This window comes from Sturnira hondurensis, unplaced genomic scaffold (genome assembly GCF_014824575.4).
Source record: "Sturnira hondurensis isolate 20B ecotype Veracruz unplaced genomic scaffold, ASM1482457v3 Scaffold0012488, whole genome shotgun sequence".
Taxonomy (NCBI): Eukaryota; Metazoa; Chordata; class Mammalia; order Chiroptera; family Phyllostomidae; genus Sturnira; species Sturnira hondurensis.
Genome location: NW_028085119.1, coordinates 89,529 through 113,440, shown reverse-complemented (window position 1 = coordinate 113,440; position 23,912 = coordinate 89,529). Strand labels below are relative to the sequence as shown.

The window sequence follows — 23,912 nt, the reverse complement described above, 5'->3', positions numbered from 1 at the left end:
TCTAAATTCCTTGTCGGTGCCTCTTGCCATCTACACTTGGAGGAATCCTGAAACGTTGAAGGCGATGACAACATTTGGTGTGGTGGCTGAACTAACTAGGCATTTTAGATGTCATAATCTCATAATTTAGTTTTATAGCGAGTTATTTTTGCTCTGTTGATAATTCATGCAGGGCTATACAACCTTAGTTGTGTTTAACTGCGTGGCTTTGACTTGCATACATACCCTGTGAGTACATTATGTTTTCCTGAACAACACTAATAAAATGAGATGTCAGGTTAGAACACATAGAACATGGGAGAAGCCTTTTCTGTAAGACATGGTCCAGGGCATAATCCTAGAATATTCTAGAACCTGAAGAGTCTAATAACCTTTTGAACTAGTGGTCCTTCCCAGAAGGCACAGTAACTCTTCCATTGCCCAAGGGTCCTGGATCTGTAACTTCCTGTTAGGCTACTTTGCCCAGGATGCTACTCTTCTATATATTTTCACTTTACATACATTGTATATATGAATATATGCAAATTAAATTTATGCGGTATGAGTATTAAAATCCTACAAGTTAAGGCAGCCATTCTCTTGAAGACAAGACGAGGAAGAGGGTTATTTTTACAGAAGGGAGAAGTCGAAAGTGCTGAGGCAGCATCACAGAAAGTGAACCAAGGGCAGCACAGAATCGCGGCTTCTCAGGGAACCCGTAGGCTGGGCTGGTTCTTCTTTCGGACTTTCTCCCAGCAGACCGCTAAAGTCTCATTTTTACATAACATTCCTTTTCTTTCCAGTTAAGGGGAATGCTCGCTTCCTTGTCTTGCTGAACTTTACAATGAAATCTTGGGGTCAGCTTTGTTGAAAGAAAATGACTCAGGTATAGATAGATAAGAAGAATTGCCCGTGATAGGAAGAAATATATGTCACATGTTCATATTCTAACATATGGTGGACAAGTTTATAAGATATCATTAAAATTTAGGAAATAGTCTTATCTAAAAATAATATTTTCTCTCTTGTATTATTTTCCTTAGCACAGCATGTAGTGGTCGTATTTCATTTCCTGGTGTATATCTATGTAGAAAAATGAATGTTCATCAGCCATCAGGAAATCAGTGGAGTTGGCATTTCTGTTTGAAAACAATTGAGTAGTCTAAGAGCTGTTAATCATGGCAGCTTTTATAGGCAAATATTGGGTTGCGAAGGGTCAACACAGTTTAAAAACAGAATGTTCTAATTTGATAGTCACTGCTGAACATCAGTCAGCTATGTTTTATGATATACATACTTTATTTAGTACAAACTCAGCAGTAATTTTGAGTGCAGAACACTGCCCATTTCCTATTTAAAAAAAAATAAGCCTTGGGTTATTGTGGGAAAATAACAGTCTCGTCTCTTTTTTTTAAAGATTTTATTTATTTGTTTTTAGAGAGAGAGGGAGGGAAGGAGAAAGAGAGGGAGAGAAACATCGATGTGTGGTTGCCTCTCACATGGCCCCCCCTGGGGACCTGGCCCGCAACCCAGGCATGTGTCCTGACTGGGAATTGAACCAGCAGCAACCCTTTGGTTTGCAGCCTGTGCTCAATCCACTGAGCTACACCAGCCAGGCAGTCTCTTCTTTAAATAGGTAAATGCAGGAATCACCTCATTTAATCTACTGAACAGGACATTCAAATTATATAGTTACATTCTAATTTAGTGTAATAGGAGACATTGCTACGCTGTATTAAGTGAGGTGTTTCAAGAACTTGAGTTTTTGTTTCTTTCCCTAAGGGGACCTTAACGGAAACCCGGAAACCCCCCTGTGCCCAATCTCCATACTCTGACTTTGAGAATCGCCTCACTTTTTACTTTCTGTCAGCCTGTCTGAAAGTGTGGCACCAAAAACAGAAGGGAAAACATCATTTTAGAGAACATTTCGCCAAATCAGTGAATTGTTTAAAAAATACTTTATGCTGAACAGTACTAATAAGTGCCCAAATCACACTACCTTTGTTATTTAAAAAAAATCACCCATACATTAATGGGGACTAGTAAAAAACATCTGTTATGTAGAATTTTTTTTGCTAACAAGATTTATCGAAACCAGATCACTACAGCCTTGTTAATCCAGGCCATCTGTTGAGACCTGGAAGTATCTGTGTTACAGAGGACCGGATGCACTAATGCTAATCATCACAACAGGCTTCTACCAGGCCGAGGTTTATCAGGACCTGTAAGAAAACAGCACCTGAGAAAGGCTGGTATGAAGGGAATTCCATGTAAAGACCCACGGGCCACATTTGGCTGACCTGTTCAGTGGGGCCTGTCCTGTGTGTGAGAGGCAATGGAGGGGCCGTGGGTCTGTAGGCTCTCTGTTCCACATAAACACAGCGACCAGAGGACAAGAAGCGAAATTGTGATTGAACAATAGGGGGTCCCGGTGTCTGACATCTGCACAAAGTTAAATGCTTGTCCCCGTGAGGGAGTATCTGTTTATTAGGGTTCACTGGGCAGTAAGAAACCTTACTATGTCCCTGATCTATCAACCTGCAGGTTTCTAATGCGATTTCTTTGGGAAAAAAAAATGCTTTTAGAAATAGAGCAATGCATTACTCAGTCAATAGAAATGAATAGCAGTCTTTCATTAACAAAGAAAATCGATTTTCACCTCCATTTCAGAACAGAAGTTGAGGTATTTACTTGTGCGGAAAAATTCCTTTTCTCTTTCACAGGCTACAAGTTCTTTGCGCTCTAGGAGAGCAGTTAGAGGCAAAAAAAAAAAAGCCACAAACCTTTTAATATTTTATCTTCTGTAAACCATTGGACCATGTGTTCACTAGTCAAGAAAGATAAATGAAATTTCTGTGACAAAAAAAAGCCCTCTTAATTTTTGTTTTCTGTTTGAAATCTGTTCTTCCTTTATGAAGAGCATTTGTGAATTAATGTGAATGAAACTTGGCCCACTGGCATCTGAAAACCCCAGGTCTGTAGGCCTTTTATTTAAACTATATGATGTCGTTTAGGCAGCCATAGGTTAGAGGGAGGATTTAGAAGGTCAACAGGAAAAGCAGACAAAGAGCTAGTTTTCTTCCTAGGACTTTTTAGTAGTATAAACGTCTGTATAGATCACTATCTTTAAAAAGATGACAACGTTATTTTCTTGCCCAGCTAATGGCACTGAAAGAAAGCTGCTTAATCTAGAGCAGGAGTCTATAAATCACAAATCCGAGTCTACTAATATCATTAGTTTGCACTTACATAAGTGATTTCACTGCTACAAGTCAAAGCAAGCTCAGTTTTAAATCATTATTAGAGCATTCTATCATTTGGGGTATATTTTCCTACTGTTTTTTCATTAGCCTCTTGAAAGAAAACAGCTGGCACTAATCATATAGTAAGAGGGATTTGCTGAGACTTTTAGATAATTAGTAAAAAATACTCAAACAGCTGTGTTTGTAATAGTCAACATTTGGAATATAACTTACATAACCTAATAATACCTTGGAATACCCAAACCCTCAAATTTCACTATTGGAAGTTTCCTAGAAAAAAGTTATCCATTAGGCTTGAAACACATGTATTAGCCTAAAAAACAGTTTTTGTGAGAATTAAAATTTATATAATTCTCATATACTATTTTGCCAAAAACAGAAGAAAGTGGTGTGTGATGTTTTCCCATGCTTTAAAGACCGAGGGAGAGGCCATTGGAACATGTCAAGCCAGCAAGACCTTTTGAGAGGAACAGAACCTATGAAAATTTGAAACAAAATGTCAAGGGGAAAAATTACAGATTGTTACAAAAAGCTTTGTTTTGTGCACCAAAGTCCATTTTACTGAGATTTTCGAGTGTGTAATTCACATTTTCTGAGTAGAGAGTAGTATTCAGATAGGTCATTTTGCAGGATAATATTCTTCAAATGCTGTGGGAATTTAGATGTAAAACAAGGAGGAAATTTTGCATTATGATAGCTCGTCTGTGTTGTTAAGCATTTACTTAATATCAGCATCGTATTTTGAGTTGACCTTGGAAATAATAAAAAGGTTCATGGCCATGACAGTGTCTCAGTTTTCAGGGTTTAGATTCCCAATCTAAAGGGTGACCTTGTAGAAAATCAATCAGTTGTTTCTTATCTATTTGAGTAAAACTTATCTTAAATTGTAGACATAAAAAAATTTGTGTTTGAATTTTATAAGTTTGTAACCAGAAATTCACAAAATTTTCACAAACATTCACAAAACCCTAGGAAACCAAACTCATTGATCAAGGAGAAAATCTTTCCTTAAATAAGTTGGCAACTCACATCAGAACTAAAGGCATGTAATTCATAAGTATGTTTGTAATTTTGCCCCTCTGCGGCGATTGGTGGGTTAGTGTGGCGTAGTCATCCGTAACACATGCCAGACTCTGGAGTCCCATGCTGGAAAAATCTCAGGGGGTGCCCAGGTGCTTCTTTCTGTCTGCAACCGGTCACACAGGGGCAGGATGTTAGGAGAGGCTTCCCAGGCACTGTCCTCAGCCACCAGCTTTGGGAGCCCTCACCACACACCTGAGAGAAGAGCTGTTACAGGAGGAAACAAAGTGTCCCCATTTTCTCTGCTGAAACCTGAACTATTTCTAGGTTCGCTAAAGCAGAAAGAGGGAGGAAGGAAAGGCAAAGGACAGGAGAGAAAATACTTCCTGTGTGGCTTTTAAAGATCTGAGAAGAAAAAAGTGTTCTTATTAATGTTGTGAATCTGTTTTAAGAGTTTTCTAGATCTGTTGCACCACTGAATATTCAATACATACAGATCCACAATGTATCTCTGAATCTGTAGGGCCCCAGTGTTTCCGAATCCAGAAACTCGTAGGTGTTAGACAATAAACCAGTGTTTCCTTCACACCAGTGCTGGGGCCCACAGCACAGGCGAGCGCACCGTTGGAGAGAGAGAAAGGTCGTGTAGCAACGTGTGGAAAAAAGGTTTGCCACGCAGAGGGCTAGAGAGGTTTGCTTCTTAGAGTTGTGTGGGTTTTGAAACTGTAGATAATGAGGACCTATAATACTCTTTTGCACTCATACTCGTGAAATACTTCTCCCTGGAGAACTCGACCCTCACGGTGTCCTCAGAAAATGTGGAGGCGCCAGGATGGCACTGGCCTGCCGAGTTTCTGAGTTTCTGAGCTTCCGGCTGGTCTTTATCTTACGGGAGTGTACCTTTTGGGGTGTCGTGCTCCAGGTATTGCTTCAGTTCTGGTGTGCATACCAACACCACTCGTGGGAGGAATTCTCCTACCCCGAGCGCATTCTGTGGGCCCCGGTTTCTCCTGCCAGTTACGACATCTGATTTGATCTGAAGGGATTCTTCTGGAGAAGGATTTCCTTCATAGGAAATTTCTTTCATTTCCTTCATTGTGGATTTTGAAATCCTCCTGTCAGATTTCTTCACTTTATGATATGTGGGCTAAATTGTCCTTGTTCTTGTGGCAAATTCCTTAGCCAATGTATTGCTAGAAGTCTTAGAATCTTCATGTGAAAGTCCTGTGTTTTGGGGGGCAGTGTGAACAGTGGAAGAGGGGCCGTCATCTCAAAGCTGCCCTCCGTCCAAGACCAGCACAGCATGGAGAGACCATGTTTTTGCTGGTAATACTAATAACCACCTAAACATTTGGAATAAAATCTGATTAGTATTAAAACAAGAAGACTTCGGTGTTATTCTCAGTTTAGCAAATGACTCTCAGAGCCCTTTTTTCTTTTCTTTTTTTAATGGATTTTAGAGAGAGAGGAAGGGAACGAGAGAGGGAAACATCGGTTTCTTGTTCTACTTATGTATGGATTCGTTGGTTGACTCTCGTGAGTGTCCCGACTGAGCATTAAACCCACAACCTTGGAGAATCAAGACCGCAGCGCTCCAATCAGCTGCACTACCAGGCCAGGGCCCCTCTTTTTTTTCTTTTTCTAAAGATGCAGCATGACTGCTGTTGGAACTAGGACCATTTTAGGGTGTTTTGTAAGGTGGCATTTATCAGGTGCACTGAACTGTGGGGGAATGGCTGGGCTGAACATGTAGCATATTCATGAGGCTTTAGCTTCCCATGTTTCTGGAGGTTGAGTGACCAGTCTCCCACTAGGGCAGCTTTCTGTGACATGGCCACAGAGTTTGGCCAGCTCATTGGACAGGGCTGGCCACCGCTAAGTTACTCCAGATGTTTACAGGCAGCAGAAAGGCAAACAGAACATTTCTGCATCAACGTCCTTGGGGAAGGTTTAAGAGCCATGGATCCCTTCCAGAACGTAATGGATTTGGACAGGCTTCACGCCATAGTGCTTTCTCGTTATATTTGTCTGTGTAACCTCATCCTGGGGGGAAGCTTGAGAACCCACTGAAAGCCCCGGGAGGAAGCCAGCCTGGGACTGTCATCAGGGAAGCTTGTTTGCCAACAAACTAGTGTTTGGTGGTAAGACAATCACTTCCTCTTCCAGCTCCTTCCTTACCCAAATAAACTTTAGATGTGATGAGTGTGAGTGAACCCAAGCTCAAACTCAAGCTTCATGGCCTTTCTCAGAGTTCCATTCAGTAAAAAAACGCCATCCCAGGAATGTGCCTTTGGTAGACATTTCAGGTGTCACACTAGGCACTGATGAGTCCGTGACTCCAATCCCTGTTCTCAGGGACCCTGGTATAGCTGATTAGGGGGAAGGAGACCCAGAAGTTCATCCTCATGGGCTCTTGGTGTTTGGTGAACTGAATATTTGTTAAACTATGCCTTAATAGCATGTGAATAAAAGATCCCAAACCTTGCTTAGGAAATGAATTTTGCTGGCCACCCAGAGCTTACCTGCTTGAAAATTGCCTGGGGCTGGCCGTTGTCTGCTGGATCCGTTTGAACTCTGTCAGCCTGGTAGTCAGGGTTTTCAGAATGTGTACCTAACCTACCTTTTATTTAGCTCCCCTGCTCCTGGTATACGATCTACTCCAATTGCTCTCTCTCTTTTTTTAAAAAAAAGATTTTATTTATTTATCTTTAGAGGAGAAAGGAAGGAGAGAGGGAGAGAAACATCAATGTATGGTTGCCTCTCCTGTGTCCCCTGCTGGGAACTGGCCTGCAACCCAGGCATGTGCCCTGACTGGGAATCGAACCGCGATCATGTGGTTCTCAGTCCCATGCTCAATCCACTGAGCTACGCCAGCCAGGGCTGCTCTCTTTGATTTGGATGACAGGACCTCTGGGCTCTGTGGCGTTCCATTAAGAAGAACCGTGGCATTCCTCTCCTTTCTCCACACAGGCCCTGCCCCAAAGCCTGCTCTCGCACCAGAGCCCATGGGGGCCCCTTCTTTCCCCCGAACTTTTAAATTTTGTTTGAACCAACATGGCCAAACCCTGCTCATATGGTCAGTTATCCTTTCGTTCATACCTCTTGCCTCCTGCTCTAAACTGTGAGCAACTTTTGTCTGAGGACCTCGGCTCATTTTTTTTCTTCTTCTTTTGTATCTCCTAACATACCTCCCACATAGCAGGAGCTTGTGGGTTACTAATTGACAAATCCTTGGCCTCCCACTTACATGATAACAGTTCCAGCATTTGGATTCATTGTTCGATACAAGTTGAAGTTTTCCTTCTGGGTGGTTGTTCAAAGCCAGAATTTGCAAACACCCACTGCCATGGTTCTCTGTCCACTTGAAAAATGCCCTTTCTGGGAACAGCTGTGACACCACCACCCACCACACATGTGTTTCTTTGTCGCCACATGCGAGAACTGAATACATTGGAATGGTTTTGCCCAGTGCCGCCTGCCACCCACAGGGTGGCTGCCAATTCCGTCCCTGTGGACAGCATTTCCAGCTGGGTGGGGACGCATGGGAGAGCTCATCCTCCCCTTTGTTGTGCGGGTGTTGTGGTGTTTGTTGTCCAGATGCCTCAGGAGATCCCCGTCCATGGCTGTGTGTTCCTTCCCTCCTTCATATTTGCTTAGTGAGCTGCCGACTCATGGCTGTTTAGAGGTTACTGCCCAAGGTCCCAGTGGCAGTATTTGCCTCGGTTGGTGCGAGCAGCACAGAATCTGCTAGCACTCTTCACATTAGGACCGTGTGAGCTTCTGCAACCCCTGAAGGGCTCCAAGGGGCTTTGGTGGACCTTTTACACACCAGAACTACCCCAAAGTGGATGCCACTAATTGCCCCTGGAGGTAGAGAGTAGGAGAAACCCCTAGATGTGTGCTGAGCATGTCCAGAGGGGAGTCAAGCATTCGAAGAACAGTGGTTAAAACTAGGGAAGGTTTTATCTTCCAAACCTGAGAACATGTGGGTCTGTGGGAAAAAGAATTTCTGGTGCCCCAACTGCCTCCTCATACCAGATAATCTACTTCACACTTTCAGAGTCATTTCTGTGCCTCACCAGCAGCAAAAGTTATTTATTTGTCATCTTCCAGAAAAGAGGTTCCAGTGTGTGGTCAATCCTAGCAAAGGAAATGGGGGTGTGTTAGGGAGGAAAACAGCCCTCAGGAAAAAGCCGTCAGGGGGCCCATCCTTGGAGCCCCGTGAGCCAGGGCAGGGCCCCCAGAGTCTCCTCCTAGGTTCTGCCCAACCCAGCAGGGACACCGGTGACCTTCCTCCCAGATTTGCGCTGCTCCGGGGGCACCAGTCTGTGCCTCTCTCTGTGTGCAGGGTCTGAGAAGGAACCGTAGTCACCTGTGAGCTCTGGCTCTGCGTGCGGTGTATGCTTTTCCCTCTGTGTTAAACACATACGTACATACATACATAAATGGAAAGCACCCCTTTTTCCCATCACTTTTCATGAAAAGGGAACAGATGTGGGGTCTCCTGAATGAGGCATGAGGTGCTGGTTTACTTGGAGGGTGAGTGAGTTTCATGGCATTCTCTTTTTCAGTAATGAAGTGGTGAGGAGTGACCTGAAGAAGCTGCCAGCACTCCCCACCCAAGCCCTGAAGGAGCACCCGTCCCTGGCCTACTGGTAAGCTGCTTCTCCCCGAGCGCCCAATAGCCTCTTGAGGAATGAGCCCTTCTGGGGGTATATGGGCGCCAGGTGACTGAGTCCACTGTCCCGGCTACTGCAGGGTCAGCCTGGGCTCAATCGTATTCAGTGTCTTGGGTCCCCATGAAACCATTTTCTTCATTTCTTTAAATGGTGTGGTATGTGTGACATCTCTCTTTTTTTCATTTTCTTTCATTTTTTAAAAAAAGAAAACCTTCTAAAATTTCACTTTGAAAGCTTCGCTTCTTTGGAGATCCTTTCATGTGCTGTTCGAGCTTCCCTCTGGAGTCCTCATCACCTGATGGCGAGATGTGTGGAGTTTCAGCTGGGGGAGAGCTGCAAGGGTTGTTTTTTGTTTTGGGGTTTGTTTTTTTTTTTTTTTGCTTTGCAGAAGAGGGAGGTTGATTCTTTCATTTTCCTACAGCGCCTCCTATCTCCTAATTTAGCTGCCATGTAACATTGTGCTGCAGTTCATCTGCTGGGCCTGAAGTGACTGATTCTGAGTGAAAGGTGCCCAGATTCTGGCTTGGGTCACAGTTGAGTGGGGCTTGCATTACGGGGTGGCGTGTTGACATTCTGGGGGGCTCACCAACCCTGACCACGCTGTCCTTAGAAAAGCACAGTGTGGCTTCCCTCCATTCCCTCTGACCTCTTACCAGAAAGCATCATAACTGCTTTTAGGAAAAATCACAAAGCCTTTTGATCCCAATCAGCTGTAATTGGCCCTTACAAGCACTTCTGTGATGTGCTTTATGGAGTTTACAGATTGCTGATCATTCATCTCGCTGGACACCTTTTCTGGCATCTGGGTGGGTTGAGAAGGTCCCTTCAGCTGGGGTGGGGTGTGTGTGGGTGCAGAGGGCCTTGGCAGGAGCAAACTCCAGGACGGAACTCCCTAGAGGCCAAGATCTGGGGCGGCTGGGCTGGAAATGAGAGCTGAGTGGGCTGGCCTCCCTGATTTCATTCCTCTGAGTGGTTTTATTGCCATTCTATTTTCAGTAAACATAGATGCCAATATGGTGGCTTTACATCATGGTAATCTGCCCCCAAAAGGACAGAATCTGTTAAACCTGTGCACTTTGCATGTGTCAGCTTCCAGACTTCCAGCCTGGTAGCCTGTATGTGTAAATGTCCGCAGATGGTGTCCCTGTTCCCTTATCCATGGAACTTTGTGGCCCTCTCCCCAGGTCTCCATGCCCCCTGGGCCTTATCTTCTTCCTTTCCCCAAGCTGTTTCTTTTCAGGAAACCACTGGTGAAGGAACTAGAGATAGAGACACAAGGATGTCACTCTAAGGACCAGTGGTTCCTACACCAAGAGGGACTGTTAGCCAGTGGTGACTGTGATGTTGGTGGGTGTGTGGGAGTCACAATGGCTTGTAGCCTAATGTATCCCTCAGTTGTCTCTTCATTTATTATTACCAAGCATTTTTTACAGCTTATGCTCATCTCAGAGTTGTGAACTCCTCTCTCCACTTTAAACACCTCTCTCTGTCTCTGTTTCTGTTTGTCTGTCTCTCTGCACAGTCCTATCAGTGACACGTTATCAGTGACACAGAAACTCCTTCTCTCATGTTCATATGTTCTCTTTCATCAGCATGAACATCTTCCTCTCCGTGATATGTGGAGCTATCTAGCGAGAACATGCCCACATCGCCATGACCAGGCCAGTGCTTTCCCGGGCCTCCTTTAGACCCAGCGGGGCCCCCGTGCCCCATCTCGGTGCACTGAGAGGAAGGCAGGGCACTGGGGGGATGCTTTGTGAAGCCATTGCCCTCAGGCTTCACAGCCCAGCTTGTAAACAATAAGCCAGGAAGTAGCATGGTCCATCCTGATGATGCATTGCTAAAGCAAAGCAAAAATGGGTCTCTTCACCTTATTTCATTATTATTGGCTAGTTGTGGTTGCTTTTAACATTCCTACCTAATTATTTGGATTTTTTCAATGCAATGATGTTAGGAAAGGGATAAATGCTGTTTATTCTTCTAATAAATAGAGACTGGAGACAAAGCCAGCCTCCCAAGCTTGTTTGAAGGTAGTCCTTCATCTGCAGGACTCACCATGACCTTTATTGCTGGAGAAGACCTTGACTCACGCCTCACAGTACACTCCATCAAGTGCCCACACTCTCGAATCACCTGTGCATTCCTGACTGAGGGGGGTGCATTCGCTGTTCCTCAGGGCCTTCTTTCTCCCACTGGCCTTCACAGGTGTGATGGACAAGCTTTGGGACAAAATAGGCCACAGGAAGCCCCATCACACTTGCAAGGTACACGATTCCACTTAGTGAGCAGAGCAGCAGGTTTAGGAATCTGTCATGTCCCTGAACTGTGGGGTGACGACTGTCCAGGAACCCTGAGTTAGCAGTGCTTCTCTGCTGCCTCGATTCCCCACCTGGAAAGTGGAATTAACCACCCCAACCTAATTCTGACTATAATTGAGGGAGAAAGTAAAAAGTCATGTAATACAATGAGAAAGTAGTGGAAGCTATATCATAGTGCTGAATAGCAGTGCAATAATCCTTTTTGCCAGTTTTCCTGAGGCATTTAACATGCTTGGGCTTCTCATGCCATGTGATTTCCCTGCCAGGAAAGGTGGAATTATGTACTGAGGGCCACAGAACGAGTCAGGGTCAGGTGCCTGACCTGGATTCTCTCAGGTGCCTGGCTTGCGAAAGCTGACACGCACACCACCCAGGCAGGTATCTGGATTCTCTCAGGTGCCTGGCTTGCGAAAGCTGACACGCACACCACCCAGGCAGGTATGCAGGGACATCTCCTTTTCTCCAGAGTCATTGACAACTGCAGGCTAATGGCTCCTCTGAGGCAGGGAACCGTATCTCTGTCACCTTATTTTCCTCTACCACACCCTGTCCTCTGGACCTCTTGTCTACAGAGAGATGACGTAGCTTCATGGTACGACCTGGCACATGGCTAGGGCACAGTCATGGCAGTCATTTGTCTTTTTCCTCCATGAAATGTTGTCTTTTTACTCCGTGAAATTGTCCTCCCAGTAGCGTTTTGGGGTTGTGTTTACTGTGGCTGAAGGGTTTCTGATAGTTATTCCACGGAGTCCCTACCACAGATCTGGGGTGGCTGGGAAGCCGTCTGTAACTTGTGGAGGAGGACTGGTGGGGGGCAAGAGGCAGGAAGTCTTCGTACCCTGCTTGGCATGTATTGTGACACGTGGGCCACAGCGTTTCAACTGGAGCAAAGGAGTGGGGAAGCCGAGGAAGGAGAAGGTAGACACTGTGGCCTCAGACAGCAGGAGACGCAGGGCCGGCGAGGTGCCGGGTGGCAGAGTCCAGCAGCTGTCGGGGAGGTGGACGCCCCAGTCAGGCCGTTTAGTCAGTAAACAGCTGTCTGACAGTGTTTCTTTCAGTGGCATTTTGCTGAGCCCTGCTTGTGTTTGCAGCTATAGCCCTAGATCGACTTTCGACTCTCCAGCTCAGCCCAGGGGTCCTCTCTCCCAGAGCTAAGGAGGAAATAGGCTCGTACTTCACTGACTTGCTGGAGCCTGGATCTAGGAGTCAGCCTCCCAAAATGCTAAATCCCATGGTAGGAAACGTGGCCATGCCACCATTGGTTCAGTTGGTGGGTGGGGAGGAAGCTGGAAGAGCAATCCTGGGACGCTCTGACACAGCTCCTCATGTCTGTTGAGACTGGCATAGACCCCCAAGAGGATGCTTCTGGAAAATTCTGTCAGGAGAAGGCTTTGTCACACTCAGTGTAGAACCTCCATGGAGTGTGGGAGCTAAGGAGACACAGGGCTGCATCTGCACCTTTGTGAACACAAAGTGCCCGGACTCCACAGAAAGGACTCTGGCTGGAGCAAGGCCCCTGTAGCTAGCTGGTCCCGGTTCTGGACATTTGTGAAGACACTTTCATTGAAGAGTCAGACAGTTGTGCATGTACAAAATATCAGAATACTGATGTGAAGAGATGCTCATGAAGGTTATGTACATATGTTGCTTCCAGGTAGTAATTGGGAGATAAGTAAATTACCCCCGGATAGTAGATAATGAACACGTAGAACATGTTTGTTCTCAGACCCTGAGAATAGTCTGGCTGGAGAAGAAAAAGGTGGGTGAAAGAAGGCTTTGCATCAATCCTGGGATAATAAGCTAGTTAACAATCGGTAATAAAGATTCACCACAGAGGTCTTGAGGGTCCATCCCTAGGACTATGTCCTGTGATGATGCCCACCAGCCTGTGGGAGGAGGAGTGAGGCAGCAGAGTGAGAAATGATGTTCAAAGGCAGTGTGGCCCCGTCACAAGGCCAAGGCCTTTGGACTCGACTCCTCAGCAGGTGGGAGTGCTTCCCCTCTGACTCCGGAGGTTGGCTCTGAGCTTCCGAAGGCAGCCACAGCTCCCACCTCCCTGGGCCCAGAGACCCTGATCAGGGAGGCCCTTCCTGCCCTCCACCCCATCAAAGAAGAGTTTGGCTGGCTCTGTTCTCCCAAGGCAGGAGCTAATCTCTTATTGTTTTAGAATTTAGCATTCAGAAGATAAAAAGGAGTCCCCTCTGGGCTCTTTCTCATGGTTTGTTAACCAGGCCCAAATTCCAGAACTTTCCCATCTTCCACAAAGCCCTCAACCCTGACTAATTCAGCGCAGGTACGCCTTCTGCTGATGTCAACACCTACCCGCCCCCAGGAGGCCGTGTGTAGAGGATTTGGAAAATGAGGAGGGGGAGGAGGAGGCCTGAGGGAGTTCAGCCAGAGCACCTACAGTGACATCTGGCCGGTCAGGTCTCCTCCTTCCCTACTGCGTGCGAGACCTGCTCACCGCTTCTTCCTCTTTCGTGGAATCATTTCTTGCAAGGAGCTGACACCAAACCTGAGCTCTAATCTTAATTCAGTGGTTATAAATCTAAGGTAAAGACAGTGGGAGTCCTCTCAGGGGAAAACAGACTTTTCAAATCAGTTCAGAAATTCCACTTTCGGACAGACGCTTTTTCCAGGAGCTGTTGGCTCCTCGGAGGCTCTCGTGGGGTTGCTCGGGCTCAGCAGCAGCAGCTGCACTAGCATGGTGCTTGGCCGTGGCCCCGGGTAGTGTGCTGACGAGTCCTTTCCTTGTATTTCCAGTGAGGACCGAGTAATTGAGCACTACAAGAAACTGAACGGCCAGACCAGAGGTCAAGCAATCGTGAAGTAAGTGACCCAGTGCTCCTGAGAGAGGGTTATGCCAGGGTTGTTTGGATCTTCTCAGAGAACCATATCCCCAGGGGATTAATGATTCAGTTTAATTTCCGAGTAAATAATTATTCCGAGAACTTTATCGTGCACGAACATGCAAATATGTACATGATAGTGTTTCTGCCAAATAACCACCCTGTCTGTGCCTCTGTGTTGCCTTCACAGCTACATGAGCATCGTCGAGTCTCTCCCCACCTACGGAGTTCACTATTATGCAGTGAAGGTAAGTGAACTCACTGGGTGAAGGGTGCCAAGCTGGCCTTAAAATTCTTAAAATTCTCATTTTCTTCTTCTTAATTTCCTCGAAGATTTTTGGGGGGAGTGGAGGCTGGGGAGGGCTTGGTCAGGAAGACTGCGTGCTCAGGGGGAGTAGAGCAGGATTTTCCCCTAGGGTAGTAAGGCTCGATTCAGTTACTCTCCAAAACTCAGGTTCCCTTTGGTGAAGTGGGTGTGACAGATCCCTCCTCCCTGTTATTCCTAGGGAGGGCCCTGGGAGGTCAGGACCCCAGAGCCCTTCAGTAAGAGGATTCCATCTGAACACTTGGAACCAGAAAGAACAAAGACTTCAAGCAGAATTTTCTTAAACATTGTGACAGCGAGTCCAATGTGACATCGACCCCATTCTAAATTCTCTTTAATTTTTTTCATAATATCCAAGACTAGGTTCCCTTCTTTGAAATAATAATCATGTACCCATGCATCCTTTTCTGTGATTAGAAAGGATAACTTTCCTTCCTTCATTTACTCCAACGTGAAAAGTTTAACTAAGTCGTTGCCCCAGGACCAATAAAGAGTGGAAAACACTTCTGAGTTCACGGTAACTTTCACCAGAAAATCTGAGATTCTCTTGCTTTTCTACCAATTTCTTTTCTCTTGTTTCTGCCCAACCGTAGTTTTAATTCCTTTAGACAAGAACATGGGTCATGTTTCATTTATCTCCCGTGACAGGTCACACACTTCGCGTGTCCTTGGGATGCATTTACTTGCCTGTACCTCCCACTAAACCTCAGTCTTTTGATGGTGAAGACTGTGTGTTGTATTCTGTGATGTGTTCCTGGAATCCAGTGTAGTGCCTGGCACCTAGGAAATGCTTAGTAAATACTTACTGAGGGTTTTTTGAAACTGAATCGAGCAGTTGGATGTACGCATGTCCATCCTGGGGATGAGTGTGGAACACTGTTTGTGGAGCCAGTTCTGAGGCCCGTGCAGGGACTCCAGTCCCGCCTCGCAGCTCAGCTCAGCATCTTCTAAAGCCGGCAGTAGGTAAGCTCTTCCTAATGTCCTACCAAAGCTCTTCCCACCAGTGGGAGCTCTTAATCCCTCTTCATTGCCATTCACAGAACTCATAGAACCATTGCAACCACCCCTGCCCTTCTCAAGCCTGAACCACAGTCATGAGGAGTGTGACCAAACTGTTTCTGATCCCATATGAGAAAGATGAATCCTCTGAGGAGATGACCCCACATAAGGCAACACCCTGGAACATGGCCACTGAAGTCAGTGGGCAGTCGGGTTTCTCATGAAAAGAGGCTCACATTCCACTGCTGCCTGCCAGTGTCGGGCTCACTGCTGGTGAGGGTGGTGGCCATTTCCACTTTGCCATGTTGTGGCCATAAAGGAAATATAAGAATCAAACAATAGTTCCTGATGTTATTATAACAGGCATTTCATAGAATTAACACTGTGAGTCTTTCTCTGTTGTGGAAATACTCTTTGGTGATGTGCAGCAAGGTGGCCCGCTTTCAAGAACGGGACCCAGGAACTCAGGAATTCTTGGACCACATTCTTCTCTGTTCTCAGTTTGATCTCATTTCTGTTACTTCTGATTAAACAAGAGATTCAGAACATTGCTTCTCCAGCTACCCCCACAAAAGTCTTCTAGTTGTCAAAAGGCTGTAGAGATGCATTGATGGACAATTACGATGCATTGAGAGAGAGGTGTTGATAGACAATTAAGGTTGAGATGGATAGGTTGGAAGTCTTTGTGATAAGGCTTCACTTTGCCTTTTACTTGCTTACACCTGTGTTCCAGTTCTTTGTCAGCCCTGGAGCTTGACAAAAAGTTGGTCTCTCATATATATATGCCTTCTGCCTTCTGGTAAAACTTTAGAAATATGCTCGCTCCCTGGCGGTGTGTCAGAGACCAGGAGCAGACCTTGTGACTTGCAGAGTGCCAGGTGCATGTGTGTGTTTGGGTTTGGGGATCCCGAGGTATAAGCAAGTGCTCTCCCGCTTGCCTGGAGAAAACACATGAACCCAATAAGCCTAAACCAACAGTAGGAAGACCCCTGTTTGGTGGCCTCGTGATTCCACGGATGTGCTGTTTTGTGGTGTGATGATAACCGGTACCTGGTCAATCTAAAGTGGCAGCAGCACTGGTCGTCCTCTCGTTCTGTCCTCTGGACCCAGGGCAGTGCAGAGACAAGGGTTTTATAGCTTTCAGATTTTTTTAAGAAATCATGTACCTTGAAACTTTTCTAAGATTTCAAAATGTATTTTTCCCTTTACCTTTGTGTTTACCTTAACAGAACTCATGCTCACAAGTATTTGAAAACCATAAGCGAATTTAGAGTTTTCAAGACATCTGTGATGAGGTGTAGTAGGCGATTCATAGGTGAGGCAGTTGGGACAAACCTGGGGAAAGGCTGCCTGATGTGCCTACTACCAGCTCCCAGCAGTGGGGAGCTTTAATTCACAGCTCAGCCATCCCACCTTACAGTCTGGTGCCAAGAGGTCTCAGTTAAAGGAATAAATAGAGGGAGCTGGTGTTTCTGATTCAGTCGCCAGAAGGTCTAGGCTTCCATTTGCTACTTTGACCAACAGTGCGAGTCACACGACGCTGCCTGGCACCTGCAGTCCTCGCTTGGTGAGCCGGGCTGCGTGGGGGGCCAGGCCCCCCTGCACTGCCCTTGCCCTGCTGGGGCAAGGGGAGCCTTGGCAGAGCAGGGCTGACCCTTTGCTTAGGTTTATTTGTCTGTAAAATCAGAGGAGTCTTAAACACCAGTTACTACTAAGTGAAAGAAGCTAATCTAAAAAGCTGCTGCGTCATTCCAACTATCTGACATTCTGCAGAAGGCAGAACTGGGAGCCAGGAGCTGAGAGGGGGTGGGGGGTGAAGACAAGTGGGGCACGGAGGATTTTTAGGGCAGCGACATTGCTCTGCATGACACTGTAGTGGCGCATACGTGTCAGTATACATTTGCCTAAACCCGTGGAATGTAGAGTGCTGAGTGACCCTAATGGAAACCATGGACTTTGGGTGACTTGGATGTGTCCGTGTATCCAGCGCACTACTCTGGGGAAGGATGATGACCACGGGAGGCGGGGGGGCCTGTGCGTGTGGGGGGAGGGGTATACAGTGGATCGCGGTCCCTTTCAATATTACTGTGAACCTAAAACAGCTAAAAAAATTAAAATCCTTAAGAAAAATTATTTTTCTTCAAGGAGTGGCCTTCCATAATCTCCCTGGTCCTGTCTAGCTCTGAGTTGGTAATGGCTTCTCTGCTCAGGTCATTTTGTTGGAATGTTTAGCACCTCTCAGATTTTCCCTTGTGCTGAGTGAGGGGCCCAGCACCTGACATCTTACAGGGAGAACAGAGGACAAGGCTACTTACTTGTGAAGGGGGAAAGGACCACGGCTGTGCTGCTGGTCCCCAGCCCAGGGCACATGCCAGGTCACCTGTTCCTATAATTGAGCATCGTTTGATGACCAGGCACATCTGTTAAGGGAAAAAGTAGACAGAGATGGGCTCCGTTCACTCCATTCACCTCAAGGAATTTGCATTTTCCCTTCTCTTGAGACGACCCAGATTTGGTTAGTGTCTATCTCCCGGGCCCCATACTGACCCGTATTCCTTTTGGTGTCCTAGGACAAGCAGGGGATACCGTGGTGGCTGGGTCTGAGCTACAAAGGAATCTTCCAGTATGACTACCACGATAAAGTGAAGCCAAGGAAGGTAAGTGTGCTCTCCTCTGTGAGACAAGAGAGGGGAGGGCAGAGAAGTGAGTGAAAATGTTATGCTGAGCAGCCCCAAGGGCCTCTGGGCTCACCAGGACTTTTCTGCTTTGAGTGTATACAATGTACCGCACAGAAATCCAGTCCGAGCTCCCTGGGTAAATGGTTTTGCTTTTTTCCCTTGTCACTAAGGAAACCTGAGCAGTTATAATTATTTAAGGTAAGGAGACTGGCTCAGCTTTCCCAAAGGAAACAGGCGAAAGGACTTTGAGGGATTGTCCTGCTCCTTAATTTCCTGGGGAGCTGTGCCCTTGGGAAAGGAGGGGACCATCATTCCTGAATCCTGAGGCTAATCTGAGTTTTCCCTGTGTGTGTGTGTGTGTGTGTGTGTGTGTGTGTGTGTACACATGCATGTAGGGGTGCTAGAAGAAGAGATTGTAGGTCAAAAAGAGGTGAAAAATAAAGAGGCATGAGAGGTATTCCTGCAAATCCAGTAAAGATTTTGTGGGTATTAGAAGTGATCAGAAATCTGGAAAAAATAAGGTCATTTGCCAAAAAAAAGGGGAAGCAAAGAGGCATCTGCAAAGTCATTGTAAACATAGAACAGAGTGTCTGAAGTGGGTGCAGGGCTTGAGTTTTCTGTTTTCTTTGACACACATTCTTCAGACCAGAACAAATTGAAAAATTATAATGGAAAAATACCTCTGAGGCTGGAGCTGTCAATCAGATTCTCTGGCAGAAGATCATGCAGAGGAGATGGTATGTACAGAGTAAAAGTCTATCAAAGCCACACTTGCTTTGGGAGAGAGAAAGCAATTTTGATCCATTATGTCATCCAGATCACGCTCCAAGCTTCTTTATCCATGAGCAGGATTGAAATCCATGCTGCGTAGCTGGGCTCATCATGTCTATCTGGTTAACATCCACCCTTAGCCAGCTTTTTATTAAATTGATAGAGGGGAAAGTGGCCCAGTGTTGAGGATTTTCACTCAATTCATCAGAAAGACAGTTAAGTTCTGAGAAAAGGTCTTGAGCAATGGGAAGACATTCTTCTGCGGGGACAGTCCAGTAGGAACCTGTCTGTTCCGAGCACATTATTTTGGAGCTACTTTCAAAAACTTTCCAGTTTCCACTCACATCCTGTGAGATGGGAATGGGCCCTGTGTTCTTATTTTTTCCCTCTGTTTTCCTTGCTCACATGGTCTCTTTCTATTCCTCTCGGCTTCTTTCTTACGTGGCTTTTTAAGCACCTGTCCTTTTTCTTCTCACGCTTTCTCTTCACCTCCTCCTTTTTTTATCGACCGTCCTCCCTTTTCAACCTGCCTGAAAGTTTTTCCTGTTTGCTAAAGAATAAATACTCCCAGATACTTTAACAAAATCCTGGTTACACTCTGTCCAGCTCTTTATCACCCACTCTGGTGGAAGGTCAAGGCCAATGTGGATACCTGAGATCCACAGCCGAGTTCATTAAAATTCAACAGTTGAATTCTCCGCTAAGAGTGTTTTGAAAGACATGTTAAAAAGTATTCATACGTGTGCCTTTAATTCATTAATATGTTTAACTTGCTATATTTCTCTAACTGAGGTACTAATGAAGATTGAAGAGGTAACAAGATAATAATTGATGTATGTAAAAAGCAGAGTGTGATACATTCTAAGGGCTTGATAAATTGCAACTCCATAAATGTAGTCTCTTAAGACTCTAAAACAGGCTTCAAGATAAGAAGTAGGAAGCCAGAGGTGTGAATAATCAGCCACTGAATGAGAGATTTTACTCTCATGGGTGGAACTTATCCAGGTCATTTAACATTTAAAAATGTTAAAAGGCAAATATATCTATTTAGGTTATTGGCTCTACTCATACTGAGTTATTACTTAAGATAACTTATGCTTCTGTGGCCTCCAAGGAAGTAGTTGTGCCAGTGAGGAAAAACCAGGCTGTCAGAGTCAGTGTTGACTGATTGATTTATTCTTTCGTTCAAACAATGTTTATTGTATTATTGTATGCCTGTTATGTGCCAAACAGACTGCAGGGTGCTGAGCTAAATAAGAAACATGTCATATCCTTGGGCTTGCCCAGGCGATCAGGAGAGAGGTGTGTGTGGTGATTGCATCCGTGGTCCTCAGTGCTAACACCAGAGGTCTCTGTGAGGGTCCGTGGTGAGTTAAAGGTCGGAGTCAACAACTAAGCCTAAGGAAGACAGATGAGTCCTCACAGGCAGCAAAGTGGGGCTGGGTCCTGAAGGGTGGACAGAAGTTTTGCAGATGGATGGATGGGGTGGGGAGATGTGCAGGCTGAGATATCCATGGTTGTGAAAGAGAGCCATGTGGCCTGATGGGGCTGGAACTTGGGGCAAGAGGAGGGCAGCCGGAGAGGAGGCCAGCGGCCAGCCCCCAGGGCCCTGAAGGCTTTGCCAAGAGTATTTCATCTTCAAGGCAGTGGGATCTCTCAAGCATTTGAAGCAGGGGAGTGGCCATATCAGATTTTCATTGTCACAGAAGCAGCTGTGTGGAGGTGGGTGTAAGGAATGCAGGATGGGACTTGCAAACCAGGACCTCATTACAATGGTGTAGGTGGGGGGTTGGGGTTGGCTATCAGTAATAGGGATGGATAAGGGGAAATGGGAGCGAGATGTTTAGGAAGTAGATATGACTGACCAATTGTGTGGTAAGAGAGGGTGGCAGTTGGAGCAGGAGGAGAATCTAGGAGGATGCCAGGCTTCTTTACCAAAGCATGGGGTATAAGAGAATGGGCAGTAAGTTCAGGTTGCACATACAGAGTTTGAGGCTTGGTTGGGACATCTGGGTAACTGAGACAAGTAGGCAGTTGGGACAAGTGCGCCATTAGGTATTCAGTTGGAACTCACGAGTATTAACAACCTGCAGCACCTAACTGAACTAGAGACTGACAGAGAGAAGAAAGGGAGAGGCACTCGGCACACAGAAACATTACCAGTAGCTGTGAGTAGATTTCAGGTCCCTCCTATGACTTTCTTGTGAGACAGGGGCAAGTCCAGGTTGCATGGGCCCTGAATCTTACATCATTTGGAGAGTCCTCTTTAAGAAATGAATGTTCAAACTGAGTATGAAGTTAAGAACAGACCTTTGAAAGGCCCATAAGGAGAGAAGCCTAAGTTTTGTTAGCTCAAGGGGTAACTGCCTCTGCTAAGACCTGATCTTTGTTACCTGTAAGGCACCTGTAAGTCTCTGAATGTGAAGACTGTGCTCCCCACCCGGCCCCATGCACATGGTAACCACTATCAATGCAGACTCATGCATAAAGTGCCCAAAGTCTGCCTTCGGCCCTCTAGGCCAGTGATGCTTAACCTCGGCTGAAAATCAGAAATCACATGACACCATTTGAACTTACAGATGTTAGTCTCCCCCAACCCCACTCACCCCATCTCTGACCCAGCCACTGAATGTTTAGAAAGCCTCCCAAATGATTCTGATGTGTAGCTGGAGTTGAAGACCATCACCCAGACATCTGTGCTTCCTTTCCAAACTCAGACTCGGGAAAGGTCAGCCAGGCTCCATGTGTGCCTGGTAGTGCCTCTGTACGTGAGCAGCCAGAGTGTTCCGAGGCACAGGGCTCAAGGCTGGCCCAGCCCCTTTGAGGGATGGCTCTGCAGGTGGTGCCACTCCCCCTCACAGAGGCCAGGCCGAGCTCCTTGTCTTGAGCCCCCAGCAATGCTCAAGAAACTGGGACTTGGATCCAGTTCTGTGCACCTGAAGGCCCTTCTGCAGCAACAGCTGGACCTGCAGCCAAGGCACAGGTCCTTCCTCACACTTGGACCGTTATTGTGGTTATGTCACGTGGCACCACCATACTGAGAGCCAACAGTCAAGTAGAGGCAGTGGCAGGGTGGGCCTGCTCCTTTTCCCCCAGATGGCCTTAGGGTACTTCTGGCACCCTTGGTATGCATAGCTCTAATAATGCCAGCAAACCATGAGCATTGCCAGGCAGCTCAGCACCCTGCTTTTGAGAATGTACTCGAGTGTTTCCATATGACCCACCAAAAACAAACCCCCAAAAGTGGGTGGCTGATTGCTGTTCATAAATGGGCAGGACACTAGCTTATTCCAGGTTCTTTGGTTGGGATGCAGTTTGCCATTCTGGCTGCAGAGTCTACCCTAAATTGCTTAATCCTTGGTTTGAAGCCACAGTGGCCATGGGAGACATGGAGTCAAGCACAGGGTGCCTAACAGGTATGAGGGAGAGAACATCTTGGTCTCCTTCTGATCACACACCCTATGTGCTGCCTGGGCCTTCCAAACCAGTGGGCACCTAGCCTTGCAGAGGTACAGCCCTGCAGGTGAGCTGTGCTGTTTGTCAGAGTTAAACCAGCCCCTCTGCCCTTGGGACACCTGTTGGGAATAGCCAGTCACATGGGAATACCCGCAGATAGTGTTTTGTGCACATTCAGGCACTCAAAGTCAACTTCAGAAGTTTTAGAACTACATGTGCAGAAGAACAGCCCTGCAAAAGCTGTAAAAAAAAAAAATCAATACATAAGACTTAAAAAAATTCTACACTATATTTACATGCTTCAGAATACTGGCTCTTGCTTGCGTGTATGAGTTTTTTAAGGCAGAACCCCAGACAGCAACTGAGAACAGGTTACAGAATTTCTTATAAGCTTTTAAATATCATGCCATCAACATTCATTAATTCCCTCCATCATAGCTGCAATAAGAAATATTGAATCATAGTGCTGCANAAAAGCTGTAAAAAAAAAAAATCAATACATAAGACTTAAAAAAATTCTACACTATATTTACATGCTTCAGAATACTGGCTCTTGCTTGCGTGTATGAGTTTTTTAAGGCAGAACCCCAGACAGCAACTGAGAACAGGTTACAGAATTTCTTATAAGCTTTTAAATATCATGCCATCAACATTCATTAATTCCCTCCATTTTTCTTCATCACCCAACCATGTTTTCCCTTTCACTCAGCCTGCCTCTCCACTTCTGTGTTCTTATGCTGACCGAAATGCTATATGACCCTTAGAAACATGCATTTTGCTTATCTCAGCTTACCTTCTTTCTCACAATTAGGGTTTGGTGGTTTTTATGCACACTTGTGTTGTATCAACTAGAGTTGATCATCAAGAGTACGGGAATGGCAGTTTCCACATGTGTAACTGTCTTGGTATAGCAATGGTGAGAGAAGTGGAAAGAGGGTCAAAGATAATTTTACCCTGTTTTCTCCTAGCTGCCAAACTCCATTTTAGCATGTGTACATGTGTAGAATCATAGTGCTGCATAAGAAATATGTCCTTTATTTCACAAGTGACAGCCCTGTTGGCTTCAGGGAATAATGAAACATTGTCAGATTTGGGCACTTGGAGTAAATCTTGAACTTCATCTTAGTTTAGATTTACAGCCAAGCAAAGAGACCCAAGCCAGAGAAAGGAAGAAAGGGAGGGAGTGAGGGAGGGAAGAAGGAAGGAAGGAGCCAGAGACTCCTGGCCAAGATGGCGGCACAGATAAACATGCCTTGCCTCCTCCCACAACTACATCAAAATTACAACTAAATTTTAAAACAGCCATAACACAGAACCATCAGAAATTGAGTTGAATAGAAATCTGACAACTATGGAATTGAAGAAGCCACATCCATCCAGACTGTTAGGAGGGGCAGAGATGCAGAATTGGCTGGTCCATTATTCACATGTGGTAGATAAAAATTCGGGAAGGATATCTCGGGAGCTAGTAGTCCCAACCCTACACCAGGCCCCCCAGCCCATGGTTTTCAGTGCCAGGAGGATAAGTCCCCATAACTTCTGGCTGCAAAACCCAGCAGGGATTGAACAGGTTGA

At 45.9% G+C, this 23,912-nt stretch overlaps 1 protein-coding gene across 4 annotated transcripts in view; it reads left to right on the top strand.

Annotated features, from left to right (window-relative positions):
* Positions 1-23,912, top strand: part of FRMD4A (FERM domain containing 4A) — a 283,383-nt gene that overhangs the window by 174,437 nt on the left and 85,034 nt on the right. For all 4 annotated transcript variants that reach the window (XM_037060727.1, XM_037060730.1, XM_037060729.1 and 1 more), the window contains exons 8-11: positions 8,834-8,917; positions 14,023-14,088; positions 14,299-14,356; positions 18,003-18,089. In XM_037060727.1, the coding sequence (XP_036916622.1) occupies positions 8,834-8,917; positions 14,023-14,088; positions 14,299-14,356; positions 18,003-18,089 (295 nt within the window). The remainder of the gene's footprint in view (positions 1-8,833; positions 8,918-14,022; positions 14,089-14,298; positions 14,357-18,002; positions 18,090-23,912) is intronic.